The 19,805-nt window shown below is 41.4% G+C and overlaps 1 protein-coding gene across 6 annotated transcripts in view; it reads right to left on the reverse strand.

The window, feature by feature from the left end:
* The window catches only part of Fggy (FGGY carbohydrate kinase domain containing), a 370,316-nt gene that overhangs the window by 161,256 nt on the left and 189,255 nt on the right, over window positions 1-19,805 (reverse strand). For all 6 annotated transcript variants that reach the window (XR_005974359.1, XM_041652162.1, XM_041652163.1 and 3 more), the window contains exon 8: window positions 1,421-1,524. Coding sequence is in view for 5 of the 6 variants with exons in the window: in XM_041652162.1 (XP_041508096.1) it covers window positions 1,421-1,524 (104 nt within the window). In the remaining variant the exon portion in view is untranslated. The remainder of the gene's footprint in view (window positions 1-1,420; window positions 1,525-19,805) is intronic.

Genomic DNA, 19,805 nt, shown 5'->3' on the forward strand with positions numbered 1-19,805 from the left:
CACTGGGCATGTGATCAGCACTCATGATATCAAGCGGTATTGAAAAAGAGGAGCTCTGTGAACATACAGAGCTAGCTGTTAAGTTCTTTGTTCCCGAAACTGCCATTTTTGTGACATTGAGGAAAGCATTAGAGTTTTCTGTCTTATTTTCCTAATTTGGAAAATTTTGACACTGTAGGGAAAGTCAGTAACACCCTGAGAAAAGAGTGTGGTAGTGAGGTAAGCTATGATGTCAGCTCACATCCACAGGGGCTGACTGCTTCAAGGAAGGGACAAACTCGGACTTGTCTGAGACTCAGACTTGAGAAGCTAGATAAGTTGTGTCCCACTGAAGACAGCAGTGATTGAAATGAGTTTAAGTCATTTCAGTGAGGACAAACTCGCAGCTTACACCCACATCAAGGGAAAGGAGAGCTGGCTCGCGGTTTCATATTTCATTTCTGGTAATAGAGCAGATTTAGCCTTTGTAGGTCTGTCCTTCCAGCACAGTGCTGCTGGAAGACAGTGGGTGGGACTTCAAAAGCCAGTTAAGTGCAGTGTCAAGAGCTCCAGCCGAAGCCGCTTCTGAGGACCCTGAGCCACAATATTTTATTATAATTCTATCTCATCTATGAGGAGTCTATGCTGTCCTTTTGTTCCCAGAGTTTAGCAGCCAGGACAAAAGAGAAAGATCCAGCCAACGTTATACAGAGCCTTGAGTTGTGAAGAAAAGCTCAGTTTTTAAAAGCTTTACTCGCTCTTTGCAGAGACTCTGCCCTGTAGCCGACTCCACTCTGTTCATCTCCTCCTCCTCCACTTTGCCTTGGTTTTACTCATCTGGGAAAAATCCAAAGGGTCGTCCATCTCAGTTTAACAGAGTAATGACTTTTAAATAAAAATATGGTAGAAATGGGTACTTATCGAAATGGAATGCTTTCAGACTCATGCATTTAAAAAAGATATAAATTTTAGGGCAGGCACTAAATTGTACTGCAATCTTGGAAAAAGCCTTCCCACTAATTCATGGAGAAAAATTAACAAAGTGAAAATTGCTTATCAGTGTTCTTTTGAAGTCATGATATGCAGCCCAATTCTATAGATCATCAGGACGCTCCCAAGGAGATGGATTTATATCAATGGAGGGAGAGCTCAGTGGCCAAGGAAAACAAACTGGCTTTTCAGGGGAGATATAGGTACCCGCTGAGGAGAGATGTCTGGATGGCTTTGTCATCTTTGGGACCCAGGTGCACTCACGGAGTACGCTTTCACCTTTTTCCAACAAGTTGGCCTCTGGAAAAAGACCTGGCCAAACCTAAGTCAGGGTGGGGATGGGAGAGGGAGAGACAGAAAGAGTGGAGGAGGTGAAGGAGCCAATAGTTCAAGATTTTGCCCAGGGCTGCCGCCACTGTATGGGATGGTCTTGCCTTTGTGGCACACTTACCCCCATGTGACAAGAAGATGTTCCACAGATGACAGCCAGCCGTGACGTCACTGGCTGTCCTTCACAGATGAGGCCATGACCTCTCACATCTGCTCCAATCACTCCTGTGAGAAAGTAAAACCAAACAAAATCTTCTTAAGAGAGAGACAGACAAGAAATCTAAAAACAAGCAAAAAGCACGTTTTTTTTTTTTTAAAGGCCACATAACAAGGATAAGAATTCCATGTGTAATTTCAAAGATTATAGAATAGGAAAACCAACCAAATGAACAAAAAAAATCTTTGCTATTCCTGGGCAAACGAGAAAGCATATTCTGTTCTTGCTTGACTCTGTCTATGTATGGCATCTAACCTTGTCAGAACAATACCAACTATAATTATTTACATAAAAGCAGCAGCCATGAAACATCTGTGTCCATTACATCCCATTCTCAATGCTGTGCATGACAAGGATCACTTGATATTAACACTGTCTAGCAGATATAATTAATGCCATAGACAGACGCCAAAGGAAAAGCCGATCTGCAGAGGCCAAGTGACATGTCCAAGGTCAAAGTGCTAACAAGAAGCAAGTCCTTCTGGCTGGAATCCCATTTAACTCATTGTATCCTAGTGCCCAGGAAGGCAAAAGCAAAGGAACAGGGTGATGCCTGAATCTTTTTGACATTCTTGCCTCCGTTCTTATTTCTACTTCCTCACAAAGCTCCAAGTGTGAAAGGTGAGTTCCTATTCTAAGAACGCCATGCAGCAAGGAGCGTCCCAGCAACAAGCGAGGGTGTGGGGGAGCGGTGTCCATACAGCTCCCTGGGTTCCAAGGTAATGGGATAGCAAGAGAGGTTGCTAACACACAATAGTTAGTAAGAGTTCCCCCACCTTCATTTACTCAAATATCCATCTAGAACCGTTGCTTCTTCTGTTTTTCTTTTTGGTGCAGCATGCTGTAGGAGCCAGTGACATGCAAATCTGCATGATGACAGTAGGAAGAGATGACAGATGAGCAGGGTAGGGCAGGCCCTGGGATGCGGAGAGAACAGCTTGAGCTCACGCATCGCCTGCACTCCCCTGCTCTCAATCTGCTCTGCAGGACGCTCACTTGTTCATACCTCCTTTGTTCGTGCTCCTTTCTCTGCCTGGACCACTATGCTGCTATTCTTCAACCCCTCTCCCAGATCAACTCTTGGTTAGTCTTCAGTGAGCGCTACTTCCTCAGAAAGGATTTTTCTGATCTTCTAGAAACTTTGTCGTCTCCCTGTCCAATAATCTCTGGACCTTGACTATGCCAGCACAAGATACTGGGAATTTTGAAATATCAAATTTCTCGATAAAGGTTGTAAGAAGTTAGCACTGTCTTACTCACATGTCCACAGTAGTTGCTAGCCAGGGCGCAGACTGAGAGGAAGAGTGCTTATAAACGCACGATTAATTAGACAAGACCTTGCACTCCCATGCACACAGGCTGGTGGGGTAGAGAGAACATTAAATGAAGAATTTCAACCTAGAAGTATAAGTCCCCCATGCAGAAACTATAAGTCTCAAGTTCAGATTCTCCAAGACTTGCTAAGCGAAAGGCAAAATAGGAGATGTCACAACAGGCAACAAGTTTGCAGATATTGATGAACTCACTTGCTTGTCAAAGCGGGAAAGGAGGAACTGACTTGGGGGAGCAGTAACTGGCTCCAACATTTTTCCCAAGTCCACCTTCCAGCCCAGCTGCTCAGATGTCCAACAGCATGGCAAGTCTAGTTCTTCCAAAGCCTCTGTCAATCCCACCAAGGAGGTAACTGAGGTCTTGAACCTATCTGCTTTCAGATCAAGCTTACTGTTCTGTTCTTTAAGATAGAGGCTGTCCCTGTAGAACACAATGCATAGTTGCAGTCAAGATCAGCCCTTCCAGGAGATGTAGGGGCTAGAGGAAAGAAGATACCCTCATCCAAGCCAGGGCTCACATGGAAGATGCAGTTTCATGGCTGTCCGCTCTGTGGAAAAAGTCACAATGGCTCCTGTACCTTCAAGTGTCCTTCACACCCAGACTACAGTAACTCAGCCCTTTTCTCCTCACTGGAAGACTGGCCTGTAGCTTCGTAGGTGCAGTATCTGGCTGACATGTCTGCGTATGAAATCCCTACTCAAACACACAGTGCTGACATTTTCCAGTGTGTTCAGAGTCACCTGTTTAGGACATTGGAACTTTGGAACAGAAAGAACCTCAAAATCTGAGCAAATTTTAACTGTCTCTTTTGTATGACCTTGCCATCAATGTGTTTTATTTTCTCTGTAAAACAATCTACTAATGTGCCTGGGACTATTACTATTCTCATTTTACAAATGAGGAGACGGAGGCTTAGGAAGGAAAGGAAACATCATCAGGGCACAGGGCTCTTAGAAGCAGGGCTGTGGTTTATACTAAGATATTATGACTCCCAAGTGTGGGTTCTTCACGACGAAGACTCAGGTTTTTCTCCAAGGCCAGGGAGCTAATGTTTACTGTCTAAACATCTCAAAATACTGGGGTCTCAAAAGTATTGGTGTGAGATCCCTGACAGAAAGTAGGCAGACAACTGTTGGGCCTTAGTGTAACAAAGAGCTCAGGGATTCCTGCCAGTGGACCTCACTAACTGGTTCCATTTGTGTGAAGTGCAGGAATTCCAACATTACAAGGTCATTCCATTCTAAGAAGTCTCAAAGATGAGGAAAGAAGAAATTGATGGAGTTTGACCTTGTGTCCCCTAGTTAGTAGTCACTATGGATTTATCTACGCTTAGAATGTAACAACTAGGGAGTTAAAATGAGAGAATAGTAGAATCTGGAAATAAACATCTGTTATAAAGTAAGAAAGATAATAAAATCAGTGTGCTGATGTTGACACAGTATTCACAACACAGATGTCTAACCCGCAGTTGACTTGTCACTGTCACCAACACCATCCTCACGTCCATCACCCTCACGTGAACTACCTCTAAAGAATCCACCATATCTTCCGCTGCTTCACGCAAACATCAGATACCTAAGATAATCTGGGTACCATGGTAAGCTCTTTTCATACTCTGTATTTAATGTTCGCAAATTATTCATAATTGCAAAAAGTTCTGTAAGTGGTAAATATGCTTTCTTTCCATGGGAACAAAGAATCAGAGTGTTCAGTCTTTGGGGTCATGCAGATACAACAACCAGCGCCAATATTTGACATTGTTCTCTGGGGCTCTGAAGCCCATGATTTCTCATTGTTTTCGCATTTTCTGGTCTCAATTTAATTGTCATATATAAGGTAAATGATATTGGAAATGTTGTGTACTGTGGAGCATACTGAGTGCCCTAGTCAACAACTTGAAACATCCGAGTTTTAGTAACCCTCAATTCTGCCAAGAATTTGAATTTGTCCCCGTATTTGTGAAATGAGAGAATGGAACCAAATCATGGTTCTTCCTCAGCTGTTCTCAGTACATACTATACTCAGGTCTTCTTCTAATACACCTGCTGGAAACCTAAGAGTGAACTGTTCTTTCAGGACCCTTACTCTCCATCCTGAGACAGACACCAGCCACACTTGGTTAAAACCAGCAAGAAGCTGCTCTAACAAGTTTTCCACTGGGGAAGGTTCTTTATACTGCTGGGTGCCTTCATGAACTCAACAGCAGCTCACAGGTAATGCACTCCGTGAGACCACATCAATCTGAACGGTGCCATTTTCCTTTTCCTGAGGCCTCGTAGAGCTTGGAAGGGCTGCCCCCAAGACAAGAGGTCCAATTATAATCAGGGAATAGCAAGAGATGGTGAGTTGGGAAGCCTTTCTGCTTTCTGAATAAACACATTTCTGAAGAAACCTACAGGTCACACTCCTACACCGGGAAATGATTCATGGGATGAGACTCTGGCTAGCACAGCCTTCCACAATGCTGGGGTCCTTCATACAATGTACGGTGTCAGTTTATTCTGAATTCCTCAGAAAGCTTGCTGACCAGGAGAATAAACAACTCAAGAAATAAGCACCGAGCAAAAAATAGTCACCTTTTAAACCAGGTGTGCCCTCTGAACCTTGCACAATGCCTAACAATTGGTGACTGCTCAGTTGACTTTTTTTGTTGTTAACAAACAAATATCTTTTGTGTTCTTTTGAAAAATAAATATGAAGAAAATAAGCTTACTGATTCAAGGAACCAGCTCAGTGCCTCCCACTTACGGACTCTCTCTCCCTCCCCCCCCCCCTCTCTCTCTCTTCTCGAAATTTGGCGTAGTTCATATAAAGGAACATGGTTCAAAACAAAACTTAAAAGGAAAAGTGAGAACAAGGGGTAATTTTCTGCTGCACCTCCACACTCTGCTCCCGCACCCCATCCATCTTCCATGCAGACATTCGCTGAGCCCCTACCGTACTCACAAACAGAAAATCTAAAGACTTTGCAAATGTTATGATTTAAGAGTCCATTATCCTGTAATTTATCCTACCACAACTGCTTTGAAATTTTTATAGGGTCATATGGAAGAAAAACATCCCAAGATCGAGCATTTGTGTTATAATTATGTCCCACTTTATAGCTATATAACAGTACTTTAGCGTTTGCAAGCACCCGCCAACACTGCATCCTTTATTCCAGTTCGGTTTGAAAGAACTGAATTTCAGAGATGTGAAGTAATTCATCACATGCTACTCAGAGGCAGAGGTAGGGCTCACACAAGGATTTACTGAGTCTCTGTGTCTCAAGTGCTGGTATCTGGAAAGAGGATTCTCTTGACGGAACAATCTGAGACCCTTCACAGAAAAAGACAAAAGGTGAATTTTGAACATGTCTTGGGACTTCATCACAACTCTTGTTTCAGCCATTAGAAGGAATGAGCTGACTAATAAGGTCAATCAAATGAGTTGTTTGACTAAGCTAGAAGGCAAGTTGGCATTCGTGGGAAGACTATTCCGCACGGACCACCAGACTCCTGTGTAGAACATCTATCTAGGGGCAACTGCAAGGTCCTGGATGGGTGAAAACTTAGCAAAGATGTTTCTTCTGCTCGAGGCCTAACTCTGGTCTACATTTGGACACACAATTCTATAATTTTGATTAATATTTATGCTATATAGAACCTAATGTAATGGGTTGACAAAATGGAGAAGTATTTAAAGATTCATTCATCCTGTAACTTTAGTTACAGTTCAAATCCTTTTTTTATGCCTCAGTTTTCACATATATGCAGTTAGAAAACACCTTCCTCATAGGATTGTTTATACATGCTAACATATTTAAAATGCTTAGGTCAGTCCTATCTAGTGGCACAATCTTCGTACACGAATATGTTCTGTGTTGGAACTGTCCAGTTCAGCAATCAGCAAGCAGCTCCACGTCACTACTGAGCAACTGAAATATGGCTTGCAAAACTGAGCAACTAAATTTCTATTTTACTCAATTTTAGTTAATTTAAATTCAAATCCCCAAATAATACTAGCGATTTATCAGGTAGTACAGGTTAGCCCAAACTTCACACTGTATGCATGTTTGCTGTTTCTTTTATCATTTTGTTATTGCAATAATTGTTATTTAGTTTGATGTATTTCCTAATACTTTCATTTTGGGTAATGCTTTGAAATATAGATATGGTACCTTTTCCATTTTGATAGACATTGATAATACAAATTTACAAAAGTGCTGTGGAGATTGACAAGTCCAGATTGACAATGGTTCTGATCAAATGAGAGCCATGCAATCAAGGGGCTACATCAGTGTCTGAACAAACAGGATTCCCTGTAGTCTCTTTCACAGATCCTGGAGCATGTACCCTTTGCTCCCTTTGGTGGTTTGAATGGGAAATGTCTATTTCATTGAGCATTTCCTTATATTGCTCCCTGTATCTAAACCTTTCTGGATCATGTCCCTCTGTGTCTGCTAAGCAGGCCAGCCAGGCAGGACACCTTCTGTGCCCTAAAGGCTGAGTCTGATCCTCTATAGTTGTATCTATTCTTTTCTTTATCTGCATAGCTGTCTTTCTCTGCTGCATGATGAACAAGCTGAGACCCAGAAAACCTTTCCTTTAATTAACATGTATTGATTGTATATAGAATTTTGACTGTGTAGGGGTATATAATCTTCTTCTACTGTTGCTGAATGAATGGATGACTTGTCGCAACAACTCATATAAACCCTTAAAGTACTTTTTAGATGACAATAGCACATTCATCATGGACAACTATTCTGGAATTTTATGAAAAAAATTAAAATAAAAAGATTTGTCATATACAACAGTAAAATTAACAGAACCTCATACACCACCTTTAAAAAAATGTCAAAAACTACTTATAAAAAATAACACTTCTTTTGATTATTGGAAGATTGCTTTGTTCCTTACACTTTGCAAATAGAAATTGTATAGCAGTCTTGAGGTGATTATTGCCAGGCTGGTCTACAAATAGAGGGAATGGGAAAAGTTTTCCTTTAAGATTTATTTTATTTTTAATTGTGTATGAGAGAGACAGAGAGAGAGAGACAGAGAAAGGGAGACATAGACACACACACACAGAGAAAGAGAGAGAAAGAGAGAGAGAGAGAGAGAGAGAGAGAGAGAGAGAGAGAAAGAGAGAGAGAGAAAGAGAGAGAGGGAGAGAGAACTCCACAAGTATGCAGGAACATGTGGAGGCCAAATCAGGGCAACAGTTCCCCTGAAGGTAGACTTACAGGCATGTGTTAGCAGCCTGATGTGGGTGCTAAGATATGAAGTCCTGTCTGTAAAAACTGCATATGCTCCTGTTGATCTAGCCTTCTAACCTCAGAAAAATGTTTTGGAAATAATTTTCTCAAGGTCATCACTATTAACAACAGGAGAGTTGCGTGGCATATCCAGATACATCTGCCTCCCACCTAGCCTACCCTGCACTAATTCATAGTGCTTTTAAAACAAAAACAAAAACACCAACCCCATCTTTTTATTTTAGTTACTTACAATGATAGTCCCAGAAGGCATAGTTGAATAAAATGTCTTTCAGAATTGGCTGTCACTATGCTACTACACTAAGTCCACAGTGTTAACCTGGAGACGGATATATGCTGAGAAGCAGCTAAAAGGGAATCTACAGTCATAGTGTTCTTAAAGTGTTCTTCAAAATCTTGACTTTGAAAGAAGTGTGCTCTAGAATTCACCCAAAAGACAAATCCTAAACTACATTTATTTTTTAAAAAAGTCCTATGTTCAAGTACATATGAGCAATGCAACATGGATGCAGTAGATTATATATCCATGCTTGTGTGTGTGTACACATATGATTATTAATAACTACTTAATAATAATCAAACAAGAGGTCATGAATTTGGGAGTGATGGGAACATGGAAGGAGTTGGACGGGAGGAGGAAGAAAGGAAAGAAATAATACAGAAGTAATACTCATATACAAAGTTCTCAAAAAGTATAGCTGAATTTTAACAATCCCTATGATTTAAGTCTAGGGAGATTTCACACACCTTGACAATGCCCTTGCCCCACTCCAGGGCCTGGAGTGTAGTAAATCTGGAGATAGCTGAGCCCCTTGGGTATAGTGTTTAAGAAGAGAGAGAGCTTTGGGATTGGATGGCACACTTTCAAGTCTTACAAATAAGTGAAATCTTAAAACCTTCTTATGCCTCAGTTTCCTGAACTGTCAGATTAGAAAGATAATAGTTGGTAGCCCGTGGGCTTCCATGACCTGGAACAGGTTCTGCCACATGCTCATCTTCCTTCCTGCCATCACCACAGTGCTGCACTCCTAGTGCTGGAAACAGGGCTTGGCATGGCAGCTCAGACACTACTCTAACTTGGTGTACATGTTGCCAGACTGACTCCATCTTTTGCAGTTAGACCAGACATCTGCTTCCTGTCCTTAATATACAGTTCATGACAGAATAATTCAGAGGTGGGGGATATATCAGATAGTGCAACAATTCAGGCTAATGTTGTAAACACTGCCATTAGTAAGAGTAACTCAAAAAGTTAATTCAAATGTGCAAAAGTCATAATTACCCAAAGCATCATATAAACTGCAATCCAATTTGTGATGGTGTTAATAACTTTTGTCTTACTGACAGACTCTTCCATAATTGGAACTAATGAGAAACCAATACGAAGTCCTAATGGCAGTTGAGGAAACAGAAAACCAAGAACAGACCCTCAGATAATTGGGTCTTATTCCTTTGTTCCTCATCTCTACCCAGAGAGATCAAATCTCAAAGGCTGGCTAATGTGTAATGGCTTGGAAATGTGAGACTTAAATAACACTAGCAAAATCCCTAGTTAGGAAAAAGCAAAAAGTTTGATTTCTTCCTAACCTCAACAGGCCATCCAGACGACAGGTACCTCATCATCCATTCCTTTATAAAAGACTTACAGGGGTCATGCACAGTAAAGTGTCATGTTGAAATCCAATCCTACTCAAGTTAACTCGCAAAAATTACTTTTTAGTTTTTTTAATAAAAAAAATAAGAAAATTCACTTAAGTACCACAAATGTTTACTATGGAATATGACCTTAAGTGGATTCAAAACTGCAACTCGAAATCGTTCAGTTGATTGTTGATATCTTGCAAATGAACTGACTAACACAATTACTTATTGATCCCTAATAATAATCCAGACGTCCAGTATCAAGTGCTAGAAAACTAAAGATAGAAGTTCTTCCCTCTGTTCTACAAGATTCCAATCTACTGGGTGTGGAAGGGACACCAGGAGATACTGACAAAACAGTCCGTCAATGAGCTAAGTCTCACGGGAGGGGGGCCTCCAAACTTGACCTGTCTCGGAGAGCCAGGGGGGGTTCCAGAGGCAAATGAGGTAGGAAGAACTATGCCAATTTGTTGGGAGCTATTGGGGGCTGTGGACCCCCGGACCCTGAATTCCCTGTGAGCAGCTTGTTTTTCCTATGCTTGCAGCTGCTCTGAGCAGAACAACTTGTTTTCCTCTGCTCTGAGCAGCCTGCAGCTGCTCTGAGCAGGAGACCCTGATGGCAGGCTGGTGGGGCTGCAGCTGAAAGATCCCGAGAGCTGGGGCATGGCCAGAACCCTATATGAGCTTCCCCTGAGCACAATAAACTCGGCCCTCTTGTGACCCATGTCTCTGTGTGCCTCAGCCTATGTGTTTTTACGTTTCTGGCTTAGTTCCCGGCTCGCGTACTGCTTACCGCCTTTAGTGGCCCTGGACCTACAGGCGTAGCCTCCACGTAGCGATGTGCTTTACATCAGTTAGCAAGGAAGAGTTTGAAAAAAGGGGGGCGTTTTGGATAGATCTTTAGACAAGAGATATTAAGACAAGGCACAAATGAGAAGAGTGGTTGCTTGAGGAGTCTGCTGGGTTAGCAGCCGAAGCAGATGGGGCTGCACGCTGAAGAACTTGGCTGGTCTCGGTCTGATGTCAGTCAGATCTAAACCCAATCCTCGGCTCTACCTCAGTTCGCTGTGTTAACCTCTACACGGAAACACACCTCTCAGAGCCCCAGGTTTCTCAGCTGCAGGCTAAGAATACTGCCTTCTACTTCATTCAGCCATTATTCTCAGTATTTGTGTTCAATGTGGTACAGGAAACGCTTCTCACTACGTGCTGTACGAGTGCCCTGCGTATTTTGGGCTGAAGGTACTGGAGAAAACTCAGAAGGACGTCTGAAGCAGGAGGAAAAGCCTTGTGTTTTCTGACCATGACCCTGAGGCAGGTCATCAAGCCTCCACATCACAAGTGCCCCCCAGAGGTGAGCCTCATCCTTTCCTCAAGGGAGAAAAGCTCTCAGAGAAGCCTCTCAACAGAGGTGGCACAGAGCCGCTCCTCATTCAGTACTGCTGGGCCGTACTTCCTGCACTCTCCGACTTCCCACTTTCTCTTTGTAAAACATAGCCATTCAGTGAACCATTTCTTTGGGTCTTCCTGGCCAGGAGGATGCTCACAGCACACGTGCTATCCCTCTTTTGCTACAGGGGCGGCTGACACAAGTTCCAGGGAGGTTTAGAAAAGGTAGTCTTCTTTCTTCTGCATCATTATGTCCAGAGCCTCGGTCCTGGGCAAGCTCAACTAGGCTGTCACTATGTGTGAGACACACAGCCCTGGACCTGTGACACAGGCCTATTAATACTCTCTTCCAGGGAAAACAGACATTGGTTTTCTCTAGCAGAATTTCCCTTGCCAGTAGACAAATGGTTTCGTTTAAAAGATTATCTGCAGTTTCTCTTCCTGGAGATGGAAAAAGGAAGCAGTAGTCCTGACAATGCAACCCAAGACACATCAGGAGGACCACAAGCGGACATAGGAAGGCTTAGATTCCTCAGGACCCATGAGCTAAGGACACAGGGCTAACACATCAAAGAGAAAGACCATAATCAGCAGGCAAGTTCCCCTTTCTCTGACATCTGACTGCACCTCCTTGCTTGGTATGGATTTTGGTTCCCTCGCGAACTCCTAGAGGTTTTGTGGGGTTAGTTGAACATTGACAGCCCAAAGCTTGGAATTCAGTCTAAGAGCCAAAGGCAGGCCCCGTTTCTACGAGGCCAGGAGTTCCCCTGGAGAGTGTCAAAGGCCCCACTATACCTAGACTGATTAATCATGCCTGGCCCCAAACTTCAAACAATAAAGGGACTGAAAGGAAAAACAGATCCCTGAGGCTGGGTTTTATTTAATTCTATTCCTATTTCCCCATCCCAGGAGACTGGAAGTGGGAGTGTAAGGTGACCCCTCACCCACAGAGTCAGGCTGCAGGGTGAGGAATGAAGTGACATGGGGGCCAGCAGACTTGACTAGGAGAAAGGCCCAAGGTTGTACCACAGTGAAGGACACGTGGCTAAAAGAGCTTAAAAAAAAAGAATAAAAGCTTAGGTAAATAAACAGTACAGAAAAAAGAGAGGAAAAGGAGAATTACAGGGTCTCCAAAGGAAAGTACTGGCACATCTCAAGAACTGCCGGGAGAAGAGAGACTCCAAGATTCGGCCATTCCAGAAGGTTCTACTCCTCTACCTGTCTGATCTGATGCCCATCTTCTCTTTTCGCCTTACGTCCTCCCTGGGTTCCACAGGCAATGGGGACCAGTCAAAGGGGTCACTGGCTTTGAGGGAGAGACTTCTAGTATCGTTTTGGGCATGAGTGCTTTTCCTGAGCCTGGTCTCTGGAGAGTGGCGGGGGAGATGTAAAAAGAAAAGTAGAAGAGACTGAGAGAGGGCTGGTTCTGACAGAAGGGCACTGGTTCCTGGTGGGCCCTATGCCCTGATGGCTGTCTCTCCTTGTTTGTCCAGAAGCTTCAACTCCACACCCATTTGGTGAGCTCAGTTTCAGGGAAACAATGCTCTCAGAAGTATAACTACTATCTTCTAGAAGCTTCCACCACCTGGGAGCCCCACACTCCTATCTCTTTGCATAGGTAGACTGGAAGTGCCTTCAACAGCCTCTCAAAGCAGTCTTCATGGAGCAGCAGCTAACTTGTACCTGCCGTGTGGTCCTTGGACAGCATTTCTGAGGTCCTCTCCCCTCAGACCTTAGGATATTCACCTTCTTTGCAACCCTTAGGGATGCTGTTGCAATGGTGTGTTGTGCATGGCTTCTGGACCCACATTTCTCTTCAGTACATGCTGCATACCCATCCTCTTTTTCCCTCATCGTGGGCTGGTTCTCCTGCTAAATTTGGTATTTCTCTCAGAAATCAGTGTTACTTTCTATTCCTACTACACAAGACTGATAAACTTGAGTTATCCACAAAGGGAGTTAGTATGTGCAGAATCCCCTTTATAAGTGATGAAAATTTTAAATGATTAAAAAGATAACACTCGGTCATCTTAACCCCTTCTCCAGACACACACACACACATAAGGCAAACTTAGAAGGTGACCAGGTCAGTCCAATTGCCTTGCCCTTGAGACCAAGACTCTTCACGTATCTATCATGGGCTAGAGAGACAAGATGTAGCACTTGCCACAGGGCTCTTAACTACTGGTCCCAGAGGAGAGGCTGTGCTATTAGTGGGCATCACCCCCTAAACTAGCCCAGGCTTTTCCTCATCTATATCCTACCATCTTCCCTACCATATGCCTGTGGTATGGTAGTAGGACCAACTGTGGCAGGCAGCAGGCATAATTTCTTAAATTTGAGAAGCATTTTACTTTTTATATGTATGGGTGCTATGCCTGCAGATAATTTTATGTGTCAGATGTCTGCTACGGGCAGAGGCCAGAAGATGGGGTTAGACTTCCTGGAACTGGATCTGCATATGTTTGTGAGCTGCCATGTGCTGCTAAAAGTTGAACCCAGAGCCTCAGAAAGAGTAAGTACAGATCTTAACCACCGACCCATCTCTAGCCCATCCAATAATCCTTAGCAATTTCTGGTTAGCATGTCTCTGTTTTGTTGATCTACAAATTCTTTACATACTTTGATATAAGTCCTATGCTGCAGGAACTAAAATTACGTGAGGCTTGCATTTTTACTCATTTTAATGAAAATTCTTAATTTTAATGTAGCCTAAATTACAAACCTTCCCTTTATGGTTACACTGATTCTGCTGTCCTATTAAGAATATTTGCCAATCTCAGATCATCTATTATTTAAAACCTTTGTATTTTACACTTCCTGCTTAGATATATAATCTATGTGGAATTTATTTTTATGTTAGAAATAAGTAAGGTGACAAAATTTCCATTTGATAGCCAATTATCACTATTTCATTTAATAACACACCCTAGTCACAGCTCTGCAGGGCCAACACTGTAGCTAACAAACTGCCCATGCAAGGACGTTTGGTTCTAGATGCTCTGATTACCCTACTCTCAAGCAGTCTGTAGAAGCTTTGGTATTTGTTGGTTGTATGTTTACTTTTAAGGTTGTCTTATCATTGTCTCTTTCCATGTACGATTTAAATGACTTCCGATCTCCAATTCTTACACATGTATTTACTACAATTTGAACTGGACTGCACTGAATCTACAGAACACTGGGAAGAACTGTCAAATTTACCACTGAGTCTTCCGGTATTTCCTTATGACATCGATACACTCACTAATGTTTTAGTGCTTCTCACGTCCATGTCTTTCATATCATGATTTTTGTATCTGATAATACTGGAAATCATGCTATTGACAATGTGTTACTTTCTAAGCAAACGTTTCTGCCTATAGATGTGAAATTGAATTTTATTTTCTTTTGCCGTAGCAATCCTGTTAAGTTCCTATCTTGTTAAATTTTAATACTTTATAGATTCCGTTGATTTTCTAAACACATGTAATTGTATATGAAGTCAACTTTCTTTCTAAAATTTGTATTTGAAATTTATTTTTAATCTGTTACGTTGGTTAGGAGTTTCAACATGATGTACATAACGGGAGTGACAAACATGTTCAGAATGGTATATGCCTTATGATTTTTGTGTAGATATCCTTATTCAGAATAAAGAAGTTCTGTTTTTACTTTGCCAAGACATTTTTTATGTCATGAATATGTATTGTTTGGTCAAAAGCATCATTTATACAACTATTCATATATCACAGAATTTTTCTTTTATCCTTTTAGTAAGGAATTACATTAGCTGATTTTTCAAAGGTGCAATAATTCTAAACAAGTTATGAAAACTTTTGGACATTATGTCTTCAAATACAGCTTCCACTTTACCTCTACCCTCTCATCCTGGGGCTCCAACTATATGTCTGCTAGTGTTTTGCCTATCTCCATATCTCATGCCTCTCTCTGTATTTGATGTATTTTCCAGCCTTCTGTATATTATATTGCAGTGTGAACAACCTTTTCTCTGATGTATGTTTTGTTTCATTTCCTGCTTTTGTATGCTGCATTGCGTGTTCTTTTCTTTATTCTATTGAATTCTTTTAATATTTGAAAATTTTTCCTTAAAAAATAATTATGCCATTTCTCCCTTCCTTTCCCTCCCTCCAACCTCTCTCATGGTTCTTCCCCATGTCTTCCCCCTCACTGCTCTTAAATTCATGGCCTAATTTATTATTATATTATATGTATATATTAGCATATATACATATAAATTGTGGAGTCTGTTTAATGTTGCTTGCAGCATGTATGATATTTATATAGATTAATATATATGTATATGTACATATATTTATTTATTTCAGGACTGACCACTGGAAGGAGATAACTAATCAGAGGGCTCATTCCTAGACCAGTTCTTTCCCTCCCAGAAGCCATTAGGTGCCCCTAATTCTTCTTCCTCTCCACTCTGCATTGTCTGTTATAAAATTCCCTTTTCTTCACACAGCTCCCAGCTCTCTGCTGAACCTTCCCCATTCCTCTTACCTTTCTAGAATACGTTAATTACAGATATTCCAATTTCTACTTTACCATGCCTATTTCTGCCAATATCTTGCCTAAGTCTGGATGTGGAAAATCCTTATATGCTGTATTATTATGTAATTTCCATTGACTGAACAAAAAAACATATGAAAACTTTTTATATATGTTGAGTCTCTGTCTTGTCCTCTAGAAAGGATAGGATTTTGCTTGTTGAATTTTGTCACAGTGGGGACAGATGAACTGAATTAAATCAGGGGTTGAGCCGATTCGGAGTTAAACTTCAGCCTTTGAAACTTGTTGCTGACTAGTCTATCTTTACTCCTGGTACCAACTAAAAGCCTACAGAGTTTTAAGCATTTTGTTCTTGCTCCTGATGCATACATTCAAATTTTTATCCTACAGTTGCAGCCTACCTGATGGATTGATGGGTATTTGGTTTCTCAACCTCTGACCGGCAGGTTGCCAACCACCAAATGATGAATGTAGAAATGTTAAGCTCAGCTCTAGGCTCTTTTCTGACCTTGGTCCCTTAAGTCCTTTACCAAGTAGATCTTTAAGCCTTCTAACCGTGTGTGTAACACACACACACACACACACACACACACACACACACACACATACAGCATTAGCTCTATGTGTGTATATATTGATTATCATACACACACATACAGCATTAGCTCTATGTGTGTATATATTGATTATCATGCAGCTTTTTGATTCAAAGGTACTGGAGGATAATCTAATCTTGTCAGAAACAAAATACTCAATAAATTTTCCAATGGATGAATAAAAATACTTTATAAAATACTTCATATTTGTGATTACCATTATTCCAATAATAATAATATCTTAAGAATGGGAAAATTTTAGCATAAAATATATATATATGTAACAGCATGACCCTTGAACTTCATCTTCTGACCTATGAAAAGCTGGACTTTACAAAGCAGCCTATGGAGTCACAATATTGGTAATATTAGGCCTAAGATTTAAACCATCCTCTGCTTACTTCTATCTAAGACAATCATGCTATTATTCCTGCTGCAGAGAAGAATATCTGTAGTCCTTCTGACCCTGATGATGGTCACAATTGCTCTTTAGTCTCTTTTAAGAAACCATAACTCTTCCCTCAAGATACTTAGTTCCAGCCTTCAATATCTCCTATTCGGTGCTCACTGCTTATCTGTTCACCTCCCTGCTTTCCAGCTATCTGTTTAGAAATTATTATCTCAAAAATAAAACCCTTTAAAATTACATGTATATACTTCAAAAAAATAGTTCCTCATCTTTATCCCCCCACACTTCCACATCTACATCCACATTTAGCAGCACAGGTATTATGAAATAGCTCAATGGATCTGTGCTTCTGGGTAACAGGGCAGGCTGTCCCATCCCTGCTTCTCTCTTAGCCTTCCTCCCCACCAAACTACCTTATCTTATTAATCTCTTTTACTTACATTTAGGTGCAAATACAACACCATTGTTTTTGCAAAGGCCAAGATGAACCGAGACCCTACAAGGCCTCCTGCATACTTTTTTTTTTTTTAAATCCTCATAGCAACACCTCTGTTTTAAGCACTTTTCCTTTCCTTGCAGTGAAGGAAGTGGATTCGTGTATATTCACATCTTTGGGGTCCACCACAGCGCTTTGTGCTTACAGAGGACTAGCGCCTAGTGACAACACGCCTTCCTGGAAGACAACCACGTGTTTTATCTAAATTGCTAAGCCCAAGAACGGTCCTTGGATACTCCTATAGTGTGTAGATTCTGCAGCAAGCATTTTCTCAGTTTCTGAAAGTCACCTTTTCTTTCTTTCTTTCTTTCTTTCTTTCTTTTCTAATATAACTTCAAGAATCAAAACTCTGCTTTAAGGGAATTCACTCTCTGAGTATCTGTACCAAAGACAACAGATGGGAAGAAAGCTGGACTTGGAGTCACTCTGACACGTTTGGGGCTGTCATTGTTATCACTTTCTGTAAAGCATGGCATAAAAAAAAACATATAAAATAAAAAGAAAGATAATTTTATATATTTAGTTTAGTAATAGTCAAATAGAAGGACACAGAAGAAATAAAAAAAGCATCCAAAGTCTTAAATAATTCTTGTTCAGTCAATGGATCCTGTGCTAAGTAGGTGTCAAATTCCCTATCGTCTTTTAAGACACATTACCACAGTTAGTTTTAAACAAGCCCTTTATGCACACACACACACACACACACACACACACACACACACGTATGTATGTATGTATATAAAATATATGAAGCCTTTCCATATATGAAGCCTTTACTGGATATGATAACTAATAATTCTAATCCCAGTAACTAAGGTAGAATTGTAACGTGGGCTACAGAGTGAGTTCCAGGATAATCTGGAGTTAGATCCTGTTTCAAAACAAACAAACCAAGACGCATATGAAGTCAAATTACATAACAGTGTCTCAATAACACCCCGATGACTTGCCAGGACTGGGAGAGGGGAAAGTACACTTGTCAGCATGGCCCTGAACTGCTCCCAATCTGCCTCTGCCACTCTGATCTCTATAGCTCTATAGGAAGGAATTCCTTTTAGATGTCCAAGGGCAGTGCTTGTATGTCCCAGCCCCACTTCGGTATGGGCTCTCATATTGCTCTCTGTCCAGAACCCTCTGCCTTCTACTTCTTTCTCTGGACAAAACATCCTTTGGCCTAGGTTCAATTCAAATGATACTCAGTCCTTCCCACCTCCCAGAGGGACCACGGTGGCAAGTATGAGGCAGTCACATGGGAATGGTGGCCAAGAGCAAGCACTGGGTGGGTATACATCATACATATGGCCTCCTCAGAACATTTCTGTCACACAATAATTCATCAACAAATCACAGCATTTTGTGTATTTTAGAACTTAGCCCACATATCCCAATTTTTTTTTTGGATTATTGTATTTGCACCTTAAATGGTCCAGTATTTAGCATGCTGCTCAGAAAACTCATTCATGCATGTATATATTCATTCACTTGCTGAAGTCATTCCTGGGTTTAAGAGAAGAGAATAAACAAATAACATTGCCCAGAAGAGGCTCACAGTGCAAGTGGGGGGAGGCAGCAGGAATGTCATTGTGTATTTAGATGTTTAAATATTATTGTCTATGTGTTATACTTAGGGATGATGATATATACAAGTGGAAAGAATTATTGGGCCATAGGCATTAGTCTGAGCAATAATATTACGTCACAACATAGCAGACGGTATATATTACCTCCTTTGAAGAGTCATATTATTTGGGGATATTTGATTTTTTTTCACAGCATCCAATTGTGTGGGTTTTTCTTTACAAGTTTCAGCTGTGACAGCCCTGTTTATAGAAGGTGTGGGAAGTTTTCACTCATATCAACAACACGGGTAGGAGATGGCACTGCAGGCCTTCACGGTGGGGAGTCTCAGGCTGACACACTTTCAACTTCCTAAGCGAAATTCAGTGCAGGAAGCAGTAACAATCTGGATCAACAGCATAACGCATCCTCTTAAGACAAAAGAGGACAGAATTTGAGTTTACATAAAACCTCCAGTCTTCGAGCTTTTGAATAGATTTTAAAAATCAAATACAGATAACATGGGTTTGTTTGAAGCTGTGTACTTGGTAGTACCGCAGTCAGGCACACCAGAGCCACCAGGCTGTTGTCAATGAGGAAGTATGGAGATCACATAAGTGCAACAGACAGAAGACCCCTGCGTGCTCCACCTCGGAAACACAGATGTTAAATGCAATCTTCCTGTTTCCTGGTATAATTGTTGCCCTTTCAAGATGTACACAACTGTTAAGGTGATCAGCTGCAGCTGGAAACACCTCCCACTGCCTTTTAAAGTGCCCAGGTGAAGACTATCAGATCCATATGGGGGTTGATACGTGAAGATAACACAGCCCCAATTCCACCATCGATCAGAAGCTAGGCTGAACAGTGGCCTTTATTTTAAATGACTTGGATGTTATTTTAATTATGTTTCTGTTCCTAACCAAATTACTAACACAGACAACCTAAAAGAAGATAGATTTATTTTGTCTCTTGGTTTTATGGGGTTTAGTCTATTGTTGCAGGGAGGCCATGGTCGGGGGAGAGCCGCTCAGTTCTCATGGTGGTGGGCCAGGAAGACAGGAAGCAGCCAGACATAATATGCCCCTGAG

This window comes from Microtus oregoni, unplaced genomic scaffold (assembly GCF_018167655.1).
Source record: "Microtus oregoni isolate MIOR12 unplaced genomic scaffold, Mior012 000005F_ref0000423, whole genome shotgun sequence".
Lineage (NCBI taxonomy): Eukaryota > Metazoa > Chordata > Mammalia > Rodentia > Cricetidae > Microtus > Microtus oregoni.